The following is a 14,991-nucleotide window of genomic DNA, read 5'->3' as shown; positions in this document are numbered from 1 at the left end:
CTCTAATTGTCCCTTGTTTATCTTGTTGATGCACCTGGCTGGTTTCTTTTACCCATAGCTGTTTTTCTAGATAGCAGATCTTTATGTGGAGGGAGTTGTCTTTTGAGCCTTGGGTTTTTATTCTAGATAGGAGCGAATTGGTTTCCATCAGATAGTGTTGGTGGCAGGATTTATTTTTTTTCTTCACATCTGGTTAAGCAGGGTAGCTTTCTAGCTCTTGTGTGCCTGGACAATTTAAAGGCTTTGTAAAGCACAGCTGTCCTAAGGGAGATCTTTTTTTAAACACCTGACATGCCAAAGTGTGATTCTGAAGGCAGAAGGACAGTTTCAGTGTTAGGAAGAGACCTACACTGAATTTCTTTGTTCAACCATAGATTTTCTGTCTGGCTTTTGGCAAGTAATTTTCTGGGCTTGACTTCCCCATCTGCAGAGCTGGGATAAGTTATCAAACCATCTCCTCTACACACTGTGAGGGGGAAAAAAAATAATGTTTTACGGATATACGCTTGGCAGATAACCTTAAAAGTGCTGCATAAGAGAACCTAAAGACTTCACATGTAGCATGTTTCTTCTGCTACAAAACTGCCTGTGTGCCCTGAAAGTTATAGAAAAGCTGCTCAGAGGAAAACAAGGACCAGGTTTAAATTCTTAGGCAGGTTTTGCTTCAAAAGCCTCTGGTTGAAATAGAGTGCTTTTAACTTAACACATAATGTCATGTTAAATGGAAGGTAAAAATACCCACTTCTTACTCCAGCACACCTGGGAATGTCAGGTGTGCAAGGATTTGTTTTATTTTTAATGCCTGCAGCTTCATCTTTTTACTGTGTGTGGATTTTAAAATTCTTGGTACTGTATTCACTCATGAGAGATGGCAAAAACGACTGCCTCAGTCAAAATTCAGTGGGAAATTATAGCTTTTATACATGGAGCAGAACCTAGGTCCTTTAGGCAGGCTCCTGCTTGTCTTATCTATTAGGAATAAAAATAAGGCTGCCCTGGCTGCAAAAGACAGATCTGCTCATCTAAACATGCTAGTTCATTTGGTTTATGTTGCATGCTATAGTTTAAGAGAACACATTAGGCAAACTATGATTTTCCACTTAGTTACACCTCAAGGAAACAAAATAGTGTTTGAAATGTAATTCGTTGGGTGGATAATCCTTTGTGGATTTCTCAGAGGTGCATCTCTGTCAGTGTATCTGTGTCAGCCCATACTCTTGGCACTTCCACAGGATGACTGCCGAGAGTTTCGGGACCTGTTCAAGAAAGGAAAACTTTCGTGCACCAGAGAAAATGACCCTGTCCGGGATTCCTCTGGGAAGCAGCACAGCAATAAGTGCATCATGTGTGCAGAGAAGTTGTGAGTAGAGGAAAAACACAGCCTTTTCTGTTGAGAAGGCAGCTGCTGGAGGGACCCTGCTGCCAATGCCAGTGGATGGCATCACTTGCCCCTCCTGCAGCCGACGGTGGGGAAAGCCTCTTGCTCCCTGGAGCACCGTGGTGTTCACTTTCTCATCTTGCTTCTCTTCCAGCAAAAGGGAGAATGGACAGGAGTCATCTAAAAACAGACAAAAGGAAGATAAGGTGAGATTAAAGTATTAGGCAGGTCAATATAAAACTTTATTGGATTTTCACCCAAGATAGAGAAAAGGCAACATTATTCTACTCAGTTGCTCTTTCTCCACTGATTTAATTTTGAGATCCACTTTCCTTTCCCTCATTTCTTGTTTGTATTCTCAAATCCCCCAAGTGAATAACTTGTGCCTGAACTTTACAGTTTATCCTGCTGACCTGCAGATCTAGGGACAGGCAAATCCCATCAGAATAAGAAACCAGGTATGCTGTGCTGTCCTAGAACCTGGCTCAAGGGTGGAGAATCAGTGCTGCTGAAGGTGCTAATTAGGTGAAAAAGAAATACCTGGGTGAAAAACTCTAAATCTGAACTCTTCAAAGCTCACAAGATCCTTGTATTCTGTGAGATTTCAGGCGTGAGCTATCTCCATGGACTTGTGGCTTTTCTTGTTGGAAACTTTGGTGCTGCTGTTTGCCACCTTATCTTTACAACCCTGCAGCCACCATGTTTCTGTGCACTGATGCTTTGCTGGCAAAAGCCCTGTAAGGGGAGAAAAAGCTGTTTTCCAACACTTACCTTTTGATGTCTGCTATGGTAGGGACTGGAGTAGTTTCCTTAAGCCTCAGTCTTGGGCATAACCCTGTTTCAGTGCTTTTCCTAATGACTTTTGGAAGTGTAAGTGAAATTTGCTGAAGACAAAGCTGGGAGGCAGCATCAGCAAAGGGGATCAGCAGATCACTCACGACTAATTGGATAGTGCTGAGGCCTGGAGTAATAGAAATAGGATAAAATGTAATAACTGGGAGATCACAGAGTCAGTGATTAACAAGAATTCCTGCTTGTCACTTAGAAGTGACAAAGGATAAAAAAGCCCTGCGTTTATTAGTGGGTCAGGCACGCAAAGCCGTGAAAAAGGCAAAGGCAAGTCTTGGATGTACGCAGCAAGGTTTTTGCAGCAGAGGTCAGGAAAGAGAGCTCCAGATATGCTAATTTAAAGGAAGACTGAGGGAGGCTATTAGGAGAAGGCAGAGCTGTCTTAGAGGCAGAGGACTGGGGTGCTGAGCTGGGTTTGTCCCAGGCAATAAGGCACAGAGGGGCTGGGAGAGTTTTCATGGGCTTGCTGGGGAGAGAAAGCATTGCCTGAACCGCACAGGGATCTGAGTACAGGCTGGTGATGGGAAGAAGCAATGAGAATCTCAGGGAGGTGAACTGGGGTGCAACAGTTATTTCTGATGGGGGCAATGAAAGGTGGCTGCTGGCCACAACCAGTGCAGGGTCATCCTGTGCTGGATCGCGTGTCTCCTCCTCATGGCTCCTTTGGCTCTAGGGAATTGTGGGGCTTTGTACTCTGGTTATTTTGCTGAGGTTAGTCCAGTCTCAGCAAAGCTGAGATGCCCTGGCTGGGATGCAGGACACAATCCTGGGGAAATCCTCCCCTGGCAGAGAGGATGAGATGCTGGAAACTTCTGAGCAAAGCAAAGGATGAGGCCAGTGACCAACTAAGGACCTTACTGCAATCTAACCAAAACTCTCCTACGCACAAAACAGGCAGAAAAGTACAAGTGTTGAAACCTACCTGTAAAAGAAACAAGTGGGAAGTGGGATGCAGTTACTTATCCTTTGTACTTGCTGTTTGGAATCAGCTATTGCAGTGCCTGAAACAGTTGAAATTAGGGAGATTGAATGTTTACATTTGCCCCATGTTACATAACAGGGGAAAATTAACATGGTTTCTGTACAGTGATTTTGAACAGGGAACAAATTAATCATCCATTCTGCAAACAGACTTCCACTGGTCTTGGACTATTAAGTATATTTACATTGTGCTTTTATGTTTTAACTACTGCTTCTTTATTGACATGGCCCAAAGCGTGGTTGGTTTTGGGGATACTACTTGCTTTGTAAGTTATTATCTGAGCTACAATCTGGGAATAGGCTGTAGCTGTGTCTTAAGTATGTTGGGAAAAGTGGGAGGGACTTCAATACCGTATCAGTCAGATCACTGGCATGCTTTGGATAGCCCAGCAAGGAGAATAATAATTAGTTGGAGAATAATAATTAGTAGAAAACTCCCAACACGTGCTGTGCAGGCAGAAGGACCCACAATTTTTCTGACTCACTCTTCTCTTATATACTAAGTGGCTGCTACTGCACACCCTTTTCTCTTGCCCACACCCAGGCTCTCCTGTGATGCATTTGGGATGCTTCAATACTTTTCTGGCAGGAAATGCCAGGTTTCTAGGAATTGGATCAATAAGACAAGGAGGACAGGGTACCCTAACCACTGTCCTTCCGCAGGATGTCTGCAGTGAGTTTCGCTCCCAGTTTGAAGCTGGTGGACGACTGTCCTGCACGAGGGAGAATGACCCTGTTCGGGATTCCTCTGGCAAGCAGCACATCAACAAATGTCTCATGTGCGCTGAGAAGTTGTGAGTACAGCTTCCTCTGAGCCACAACAGCAGAGCAGGAAACCTCAGGCAGCAAAACTGCAGTTTCCGCCTCTGAAGCTGCACCAGGGCAATTCAGAGTCCTGAATCCCAGTGGCCCTTCAAGAGAGGTTCCGGCAGTAGGGTTCCAGCCATTTCCCCTCTTCCCACTTCCCTTTCAGCACAAAGGGCCCAGGGGCAGGTGAGAAGCAGCATGGAGTAGAGAAGGAGAAACAAGGCTGATAGAGAGGAAACCCTTTCCCAGGGGACTGTTGGGTGCAGGCAGCTCCTGAGGAGTTTCCCACACGTGTCCTTTGCCTTCCAGATGCTCTCTCTCTACTCTCATAGAGCATATGCAGAAGCAGCCCTGATATGAAAGCAACCAGCTGGATCCAGGATGTAGCGTACAGTGGGAATGGTGAGGAGAAGGGAGAAGGCTTAGGGGTGGGAATTAGGAACAGGACCACCAGGAACAGGGACTGCGATGGGGAGGTGGTGTCTAATGTCATGACACTAGCTTTTATAGGGTAGCCTTGGGTGCTGGTGGCAGTTGCACTGCCATAGCAATCCCTTTTCCTCCTCTCCCCTTCTTCTAGAAAAAAGGAAGCCCAAAGAGGAGGTCAGTCTGGTGGAACCGGCCAGCGCAACAAACAACAAGCTTCAGGGAATACAAGCCAGGTGAGATGGAGCTTAGAGCCAGCTCTGAGCTCAGAGAATGGGGCTGGTGAGAGTCTGGGATCCTTATGGCCAGTGACTGCCTGTGGTCAGCTTGGGTGCTTGGGATGCTGGAACCAGCTGACGATGGCGGAGAAGCAGGTTGTGTTGCAAAGCCTAACTCATTTCTGGGATGAACCTGTGTGTAAGCATACGAAGTGCGCATGTCTGGACTTGACAGAACAGCCCCTCTCACTTTCCCAGTGGTGTGATGCTATATGAGAGATAAAGGGCAGGTTCAGGCACCCACAATCCTGTAAGACCTCAGATGATAACATTTGGTGGGTATTAAAGCCAACGGGTGGGTATGGAGCAAACATCAAACCTGTTTCTCTAAGAACAGCCCCATAAATCTCTGGGTCTGGGAGGAGAAGTGGGAGGACAGGAACTGCTTTAGCTTTACTTCTTCTCTAGTTGTGTAAAAGTTGTTTCTGTGTTTGGTTATTGAATGTGATCCTGCCCCTTTTGCAGAAGGGCTGTGGTGGTTCAGGGTCACAGCAGGATATGAATGAGAGACGTCCCTTCTCATCGAGCAGAGGGTAAGCTCAGCAGTGCCTGGGATGGCAGCCTGTCCCCCCAGCAACCCCACAAGCCCTGGCACTGGTTTCTGTCCCCTTCCACCTACATATTTTTCCCTAGAGGTGGTTAGGACATTAACTGGAGCCAGAATGGTTCAGTAGCACACAAGGAGCACTGTCTGGGGTAGAGAATTGAACACTGGTGTTTGGTGCTCAGTACAGCACTTCTCACCATTGGCTGAGCTGGTGATTGGGAAGAGGCACATACAGTGAGGCATGTTCTCATGCAACCTTTACTCTTTTTTGGCCTTGGCTTTCCTGTGTATGAAGCACTAGTGATTGCTGTGCTCAAAATCCCTCTTGGGACACCTTTGCTCAGCAAACCCTGCTTCCTGGCAGAGCATACGTGTCTGCCTGGCCCTGGCTCACCCTCACCCGCTGGCTTGGAGTCAGCGCCTGGTGGACTACGTGCTTTCTGGGCACTGGTCAGGCACTTCTGTTTGTTTTGTAGCTGCTGAACCTGAGCAGGACCCAGCTGCTGTTTTTTCAGAGCCTTTGCTGGGGAGCTCTGAGATTTCTTACTTTTGGCTGGTGCAATTCCTTTGTCTCCCCATCCACCAAGTGACGCCAGAGCCTTGGGGAGGGGAGGCACCAGGGCTGAGCACAGGGCAAGGTTTGTCCTGCTGCCTCCCTGTTAGCATGTGGCTGAGGGGTTTCTTGCCCTCTCCTGTGTCATTGTGTGTGGATGCCGTAGTGCAGGCAGCTCCCTGTGGGGGTCCGTGCAGAGGGTGGGTTTGCACTGTGCTCCCCGTGTTCAGGACGGGTGGTGTGATGAGCTGTCTCTCTGCTCTTCCTCCCTTCCAGCCCACAAGGAAACGCAGCTCAGAGTGGTAGGAACTGCAAGACGGCGCCTGGCCGCAAGACGCAGAGCAGGGACACCGATGCCTACCGGCTGGTAATCCCACCTTCTGCATCTCAGGTGGCATCTGCATGGGCAGAAATGGGGACCACTCCCATGGGGTGGTCTGCTGGTGCTGAGCCCCTGCCAGCTCCTTTCCCAGCAGCTCCTCCTGTTCTTGTTGTGACCCTAAAGCTTCTTGGAAGGGTTTGAATGAGTGGAAGCATCTGTACCCCAACAATAGCTCCTATATCAGTATGGAAGCAGAGGGAAAGGGAGTGGGGCTGGATGTTCCCTTATAGGCCCCTCCTAAGCCAGTTTTGCTTCTGAGCTTTACTCCTTATGGAAGCACATCAGTTATGGGGGTGCTGGTCTTGAGCTCAGGCTGGGTGCCTGCCCCACACATAGTGAAAATGGGGTGAGGAGTGCCACTCTCCACATGTTGAAAAGGTGCTGAGTTAAAGGCCATGGCCAGAGCAGTGTGATGGAGCTGACCAGGGGATGAGGACTAGATTGGCAGAAGGAAGGAGTGCTAAAAGGGGAAACACTGAGTGACAGATGATGCCTGTGTATGGAATAATGTGGGAGGAAGATGGGGGTGTCTGCTGTCCCTTGTCTCCATGAAAATGCAATAGTTTCAACAGAGCTAAATGTGGAAAATATGAAACTAATAAGAAAAAATAAGTTACCATCAAAAGGGAGACATGGATCTCACTGCTATAGGGTGTTGTCAAGGGCTAGGATGACTGACAATATTACCTGATATTTTAACCCCTCTAGCATTTGCATAGAGTAATTTAAATAACATTCTAGAAGGGAGAGGAAATGTGTTTCTGTGGACCTTACTACAAACTGCCTTAACTCTTTCTGAAGCCTCTTCCATTGACTACTTATAGAAAAGGGATATTTGAGTTAAAAACCCTGGTAGGAGTTTCAGGTACAGCAATTTTGGTGCTTTCCAGGGGAGGCATAAAGTGTAACAATGCCAGTCTGCTTAAGCGCTTAGTGGTATTTCCTGGTAGCACCGGAGGGGGAGTGGATGCTGATGAGCCTGATTGACAAGAAGTGATTCAGAGAGCAGATCTCCTCCTCTCCTCTTTCCAAGGCCACCTGTGGGCTTTGTCATGGGAATTCCTAAGTGCCAAAGGGGTGTTGGCACTGGCTGCTGGGATCGATGATGTGTTGGGCTGCGGTGGGGTGGCCGCCTGCCCTGGGCAGTAATGCAGGCACGCGGGTCATGCTGCGGGCAGCAATGTCTGGCATGTAGGAAGGCATCTAGCAGAGAACTGCAAAGGTCAGCATTGTCTGCTCTCACGTCATCCGTAATTACCCAGACGAGGGAGGAAGCAGCACATTAATGGAATTAGCAAGTGATGTTTAACCAGCAGGTGCTATCGCAGTGTCCCAACATCACCATCCTCCCTATGCCACCTGGTGTGAAACCTTCCTTCTCTCTGGGGCTTCCTGCTCTGTAGCACTGCTGATAATCCATCATTTTGAGCTAAATGCGGCATCTTCAGATAGGACAGGAGGAGGAATGTTCTCTCCATCCCAGATGCATCTCTCCTCTGATTGCACAATTTGCAGTTGTTGCACCATGTTCTGCAGCACCTAGAGATGGGAACCCATTAGTCAGTCCTCCTTGGTCTGTTTTTCAACACCCGGAGCAGGGGCGGGTGACCAGGCTGAGGAAGGGGCTGTGTGTGTGCCAGGCTGCAGTATCTCTGACCTCTGCTGTTTGAAATTTGCTATGACTCTGCCAATATCCATCCCGGCGTGCTTGTAGCATGAGGATCTAAGTGTGAGAGGCTTTTTGGGGTCTCTAAGGGACTCTGTGCTTGGAGTTTGTCCTGGTTGTGCCACGTGTGGCTTGTAAGAAAAGCTGTGTCTAAATGTTCCCGTTGTCGTGCTTGAGAGGAAACGAGAGGGCACCCTTAATTAGTCATAGCTGCTTGTATCTGCTTGTGTCTCTTCATACAGTGGGTGTCAGAAGTTGTGCTGCGTGTCTCACCACTCTCAGGCAGTGCGAGGCTGCTGCAGAGGGTTTTCCTTAATTTTGGCCAATGGATTTTGTCTTTGTTCTCTGGGATGAAACAGCATCAAGCCCTGATAGGGACTAGGGTCAGGCAGCAGTTCTCATCTTCTTTTGGATCCCTGGCGAGAGAAATAAACCTGCCTTGTGCCAAGGTGAATCAGATGAGTGGGCCCCTGCTAGGCAGGGCACGGTCTGTCCCTAAAAGCTTGGCTGGCCAGTTCAGCAAGAGACACTATCTTCTACAAGCCTGGCATTGCTGAAGGAGTGCTGGACCTGCGGCAGGGCAGAGGGGCTCCATGGAAAGGCTTGGTTCGTCAGTGCTTTTAAGTCATGTATAGGAGGGTCACACAAGTGAACCAGCACCAAATGTGATTTCTTTCTCTCTTCAGCTGGACTGTGATCGAATTCTGCATGGGGTAAAGGGTGGAAGGATTTTCTGCAGCAAATCCTCAGAACCAGTCTGTGGCACTGATGGGAAAACATACAAAAATGAATGTGACTTGTGTTCAGCTGCCATGTGAGTAGGCGAAGAGATTTCAGTAATACAGGGCCATCCACCATTCCCGAGTGTCTTTTGCAGCACAGTGTTTGTTTTGATATATCATGACTCATTATCAAGTGTGTCCTTGGTGCCTTGCTGTTAAGCAAACATAGATCAAAATGCTTGAGATTAATCTGATGACAGCTAATTAAGATACACAAGTTTCCAGAGTCCCCTATTCCCTTTCTGCCCGATCATAAGATTGCTTGGGGACTAATAAATGCCATCACACTGGAAGTAGCATCAAAGTATTAAGGAGCCCACAGAGGAATGTCATGCCGATGGCAGAGTGTTGTGGCATTGCAAGTGAATAATAAGCAATGTCTTGTCCTCACTTTGCAGGAAAGCTTCAAACTACATCACCGTAAACTATCGAGGTGAATGCAAAAAGCCTGCTTCTGAAGTGGTAAGCAGCACACCATGGCTGGGCTGGGGAAACATTCATCTCTTCCTTTCCCCTTGTGAAACTCTCCTGCCGGCACAGTCTCGGCTTGTGGGGACCTGATCCAGGCAGCCACAATGGAGAGTGAAAAACAAAAAGTAGCTGTCAGGCCTAGACCCTGCAGGCACGGTAACCAACGGGTTAATTGAATGAACAAGTTACTGAACTAACAGGTTAAAGCTGTGCTCTGCAACTGCTCTTCGGCCACCTGCTGCAGCACACTGCTACTGTCAGGGTCAGTTCAGGGCATCCTGCAGGCTGGGAAGGCTCTGTTGTTCAAAAGGCATTGGAGCCCCCCATCTTCTCTTTTCTTTCTTTTTTTAATTCTTCTGGGGTGAGATGTTGCAGAGAGGTGGAAAAACAATCACTAAAGTGCATCTTTGCTGTGTATAGCACACCAATTCTCACTCCAGGTGCATGATGGGGAGCCAGTCTGGTCTCTGCACCTGCAATGGGATCATTAGAGCCCCAGGAGTGGGGTGCTTGTGGTCCAGATGTTTAAATACAGGTTCAGACTGGGCTTTAATATATAACCTGGGCATAGTCTCCATGTTTTACCTGGGCTGTATGGTAGGAGTGTGACATTTCTGAGAAAGCATCTGGCTTTCCTCCTGGGACTTTGGTGAGGACAGAAAGATCAGAACTGTGTGAACCATAAAGGGCTCTTTTCCCAAATAATACCCAGAGAGATGGCTGGGAAATGAAAATTACTCACTAGGTGGCATGCTTTTGGGAAAGGTCTTGAGCCTTGACATCTTGTGTGATCCCACACAGCAGATGAGTTAAACATTTATCAGTTGTGCTTTGTCTTTCCACCAATGGAAGCTTGTCAGTCTCCAGCACTTTGATTTGCTGCCAGGGTTTCCCAGTTTGTGTCTCTTGAGTGTGTGGGATGCCCTGCAGCGCCCTAGGAGGAGCATCCTCTGTATTGGCATGAACTCTTGAGAAACAGTACTAATCCTGAGGGAAATACTGAGAATTGCTCCCCAAAGAGAATCAAAACATTGAGCCGGCCAAAGAGAAGTTCTGTAAAGTTTTGGATGGGAGCTTTTTCTTCTGAATACAAGTTTGCTATCAAGGTGTTTGTAGGCAACAAAGAGCTTTTCTGTGGGGTAACCACCATGCCATAAGGTCATGCCATGCCTTCCTCTGCTTGCTGTCAGGATGCCAGCAGGTCCCCGAAACATTAGAAAGTAAACATCCCAGCTCTTCTTTCCCTCTTCTGTAAAGCAGCAGAGTGCTCTCTGTTGTTGGGAAAGTTGAATAAATTGTAGTGCAGAGAGAAATTATTTTGCCTGTGATCATAGTGGAGGCCTTTATGTTTCAACCTTTAGTGTGATAGAGCTGCTGTTGGCTTGTGTATTCTGGGGCCACAGGAAGACCAGGCGCTACACAAGCCTGTAGCTCATGCTGCCCAAGACAGATGAGACTGGGCATACTCTGCAGCTGAAAACCAGAGGGGGTTCCCACAAAACTGTTCTGGGTCTGGGATTCCGTGCTGTTCTGTGTTTTACCAAGATATTACAGCTCTCAAGCCTTTGCAATTAGAGGAATACGCCATTTACTGAAAGTCAGACAGCTTGTAGCTGTGTTAAGTATTCCAAGGAGAGTTGAATGCAATTAAAAGGGAAAGTGTAAGCTTTTTCTTTGGGGCAAGAAAAGCCAAACAAACTCCCATGCACAATGGTTTATTTTACTTATGTATATTATGTCACCTGAAGAATCGGACTGGAAATTTATAGAAGCGTATGAATTACGTACAGAGTGATGTTATTTTCAGTGCTGAAATTCATGGTCATTTTCAATATGATGAATTCTTCTTTCTGCTGAAGAGTCAGGCATATTTAATATATGCTACTAAAACCCAGAGGAAAACCAGCTCCAGCAGCGCTTTTGGCATCGGAAATGGTTTTAGACAGTTGCAATGTGCAGAGTGAAAATGCAAAGGCCCCTCTTTAAGCTTTGGAGGAAGATAAGAAGTTGTTACTTCCAAAATGTAATATTTCCTTGAGCTGTGTTTTGAAACTATCTATGGAGAGCATTGAGTTGCGTGACAAAATGTGTGTCCAAGTCACCTTGTCCCTTTGCAGCTCAGTGTCTGCATCCATTCCTGTGGGAAAGCTCCTACTGGATTTCCACACTCTACCTTCCTGGTGACCACACTGCCTTCATGGGGGGATGCTTGTAGAAAAGGGTGAGAGCAGTGGGGCTTGAGAGAGATCTGACACTAAAGGGTGTATCTGTACAGTGCTGTGGTGGAAAACCTTGCATGCAAGGATATCCTGTCCCTGGGGCCTCAGGCTGGCCAGAATTCAGGCTCACCACCTTCCTTGGGAGGTCTGTGTCATGACCAAACTCCTTTCATCCTGTTCTGCTTTGCTGAAGATAAATGTAGGTTTGAGTCCTGGGTTTAGATATCTTTATTGGTAAGCTAGCTGGCCAGGAGGTCCTGCAGTGCTGTGTCATATGGATGAACTAATTGTGGGTCTTTCCAGCACATTTCACTTTCAGTGCTGCATATCTTGTAGTTCCTGTATTTGGTCAAAGGCTTTTCTAAGTTCCATCCATGCCATAGCCACCCATTAGTCAATAGGTCAGGGAACAAAGGGAATATTCAGTTTCTTCTTTTAAAAACGATCTGTTTCTTAACAAACAGACAACTCCCAAGTTTGCAGTGGGGAAGTCCTGGTTTTCTTACAATGCCTGTTGTTTCGTAATGCTTCTTTTTCAGATGGTGGAATGGGGGCGGGGAAAGGGGGGAGTAGGTGTAAAGCAGGACCTTTCCCAGTTATATAGTAGGTGTGGAAAGCATCTAGCTTGAGGCTGAAATCAGTCTTGTTTCCCTAGGCTGGCAGCGACCCAGCCTGCCTACCCTGGTGCTAGGCTCTGCTGTAGTTCCATGTGGCTGCTGAGCTGGCCAGAGGGGCTGTCACACTGATACTAATGCTTGGCAAGTGTCACACAGAAGTGGTCATGCTTGGGGATGGACTTATTTTTTGCTTTTTCTTTCCAGAAGTAATGGAGCTCAAACTGCCAGCAAACACCAGGGATCAGCTGTGACCAAAGGTACCGAGATTGGCAGTGATTTACTCCCTTTTGTCCAGCCTGTCCTCTGGGGCTTGTGTTTCACAAAGGTTGGAGTATCCTGCTTTGCTTGGACAGGCTGCAGGGATGGTGCAAAGGGCTCTTGCAGAGTGCTTTTCCCTCTTATCACAGCCAGGGCATGGTGGGGCTGAGCCTGTGGGAATATGCAAGCATTCTAGTGCTGTGGTGGTGGGCCCTACCCATTCCTTTTACCCTGCTCTGTTTTTTCAGTCGCTGCTGGTTGGGAAGGACACTGGCAGAGCAGCATGCTGCTGTCCCCCATCATGGGGAGGCAGGGGTGGCCTAGAACCTCTACAGAGTGTGGAAGCATCAGCTTTAAGGTTTTCTCATAGTCGTTTCAGGTTCCTCCACCTTCTGGGACTATAGTAATAAACTGTCTCCCCCTGTCTCCCTAGGACAAGTAAAGGAAGAGATGATGTTGAGCATCAGGAGAGCTGTTGAGTCCCCAGGACTGCCAGAGCTGTCTTCATCCCCATCTGCGGCCAATGGGCCCTGTCTTGCTCAGGTGGAGGGCAAAGGGCTGTGGGGATGCAGTGGTGTCTTCCCACATCTGACCCACGCGCACCGTCACGGTCTCTGCTGCCTTGCTGTGTCTTTAACGTGCTTCTACAATAAAGATAACTCAGCATCTTCATGTCACTTTTCTTCACTGAGCCCCGCGGGAGGGACACACCAGTCCCCTCTCCAGATTTACACTGCATGTCCCTTAGGCAATAAGCAAGTGCAGAGGCCCCTGGGGTGCACCAGCTGCTGTAAATACCCAGTGAAGATGTTGGACCCAACGAGGAAGAGCATGGTCTGGGGTTCTGTGAGGAGGGATCAGGGGTCAGGTTCTCTCCAAATCAACATGGGGTCTTGGGTCAATCACTTCACTGCCCTTTCAGCACTTTTTTCTTGTCTGTAAAGCAGTTATTAAAAGATACTTACCTACCTCAGAGGGTTGTTTTGAGATTTTGATTGGTTTACATTTGGAAACTCACAGAGGAAAATTGGTTTAAAAGCACTACAGATGTTGGGCTGGCAGTTTAGCTGTTGCAGTAAGTGTCCTCTTCCAGCATCCTCATCTGAGGTACTGTGAAATCCAGACCACTTTGTTTTGAGCAGCTGTTGGAAGTATATACACCTTGATGGATCATGTTGGATGGTGTGCGGAGTCCTGCCCTAGTGAAGCCGGAGCTGGGGACACAGCTGGGAAGGTCTCTGGGATCTGGAGGTGTGAATTTGTCCAACAGGATTTATTCCTCTGAGGGTGCAGGAGTACTGATGTCCTTGAGGCAGTGCTGGCTAAGCAGAAACCTCAGCCCACGGACCTTCACTATGTACTTCTTGGTCACCCTTCTGCTTTGGCCTGAACTTCCTCTCCCAGACAAGACCCTGTGGGCACAAGCGCTCAGCCAGTGCTCACCCCCCATGTTGCAGGGAGAGAGGTCCTTCCTTCTGGGTCCTGGTGCTGGGGGAGACGGAGTGGGAAGTTCCAGGGTGTTGAATGACTTAAGCTATTTAATGCAAAGTATCATTGTTTTGAGATGTAACTGATTAACAGACAGTTCTAAGTCATTTATATCTGAAACTGTTTTAAACGGAGCCAGGTCTTTGAGCTTGTTGGGGACGACGTATCTGAGAATGAGGTGAGATTTGCAGAGCAGGGGACCGTGATGGTGGGTTAACAGAAATCTGCTGGCAGTTTGCACGCACTTCCTGTACTTTATAGCTGATACTTAAAGCAAATACGTTCTTTATTTGTGTAAACTTTATGGCAGAACATTTCTAGAAGACCTTGAATGAACACAGACAGTGTTTGAGTCCATCTTAGCTGTGACCTGATATGTAAACACTTTTTGTTGCAGATAAGGCTAGAGTGACTTTTTTTCAGATTTTGACATGACTTTACCTAATACCAATTAAGTTTGCTCCCACCAAAGACGTAGATTTTACTTTTTCAATTAAGTTATCAAATCCTTTTATTCTACTGCAGCTAATGAGAATTGATTTTGAGCTCTCAAAATGCTTACACACCTCTTACATTTTATTTCTGCTGATAATAAAATTGGATTTTATTATCAGCAGACCAACATAAATAGATGTTAATATTTTATTTGCGGATTTTTAATGTGAGCAAATATTATGACTTAGAAATAAATTATGAATGCCTATTGCTATGTGGAAAATCCCCTCATTAAGTACAGTCATGCAGGGTCAAAGTCACCAGTTTGATCCTGGTTTGCTGTTTTGGTGGATGTGAAGGTTTTTTGCCTTTGAGCTATGAAGAAACAAGTAAATTCTTGAATGCTATTTATGCAGCCTGAGAATGATGAATATCAGACAGTAAAAATGTTCCGTGATGATTTCTGCTCGCTGATTCCAGCTAAAATCATGTGCAGGGACAGCTACGTGATTTTATCAAAGCAGTGCACAATTTGCGGCTAAATTTTTGCAAATGAAAATCAGTGCACTCAAAAGCTATTAAGTTTTGTAGTGATTTCAAGCATTTAAGTTTTGAAATAATCACTCATAAGCCCTGCATTAATCATGCTCCAAAAGCAATGAGCTGATGAAGAAGGTGCCTCACTAGCCTTTTGTATCAGTATTTGATCACCTTCTGAGTTTCTCCTGCTGCCACTAGAAATTATCTTCCACAAAAATCACAGCTGGTGATAAGGGATCATTAATCAGATTCCAAACCTGTCTGCTGAGGTGGTGCAGGACCGTGATTATCTAAAACTGCCTGTGCTGTTGTTC

General features: G+C 46.9%; 1 protein-coding gene across 1 annotated transcript in view; it reads left to right on the top strand.

Moving 5' to 3' along the window:
* The window catches only part of LOC308226029 (serine protease inhibitor Kazal-type 5-like), a gene marked incomplete at its 5' end in the record, with an annotated part of 53,522 nt that extends 41,308 nt beyond the window's left edge, over nucleotides 1-12,214 (top strand). Inside the window, 9 exons of the mRNA XM_080627316.1 lie at nucleotides 1,233-1,360; nucleotides 1,533-1,584; nucleotides 3,872-4,002; nucleotides 4,596-4,677; nucleotides 5,185-5,252; nucleotides 6,096-6,186; nucleotides 8,554-8,681; nucleotides 9,048-9,111; nucleotides 12,161-12,214. Coding sequence (XP_080483442.1) covers nucleotides 1,233-1,360; nucleotides 1,533-1,584; nucleotides 3,872-4,002; nucleotides 4,596-4,677; nucleotides 5,185-5,252; nucleotides 6,096-6,186; nucleotides 8,554-8,681; nucleotides 9,048-9,111; nucleotides 12,161-12,166 — 750 coding nt within the window. The 3' untranslated portion in view covers nucleotides 12,167-12,214. The remainder of the gene's footprint in view (nucleotides 1-1,232; nucleotides 1,361-1,532; nucleotides 1,585-3,871; nucleotides 4,003-4,595; nucleotides 4,678-5,184; nucleotides 5,253-6,095; nucleotides 6,187-8,553; nucleotides 8,682-9,047; nucleotides 9,112-12,160) is intronic.
* Between the last annotated feature and the right edge of the window lie 2,777 nt (nucleotides 12,215-14,991).

The sequence above is a fragment of the Psittacula echo genome (assembly GCF_963264785.1).
Source record: "Psittacula echo genome assembly, chromosome: 11".
In the NCBI taxonomy this organism is placed as follows: domain Eukaryota; kingdom Metazoa; phylum Chordata; class Aves; order Psittaciformes; family Psittacidae; genus Psittacula; species Psittacula echo.
This window is presented reverse-complemented; position numbering and strand designations above follow the sequence as displayed.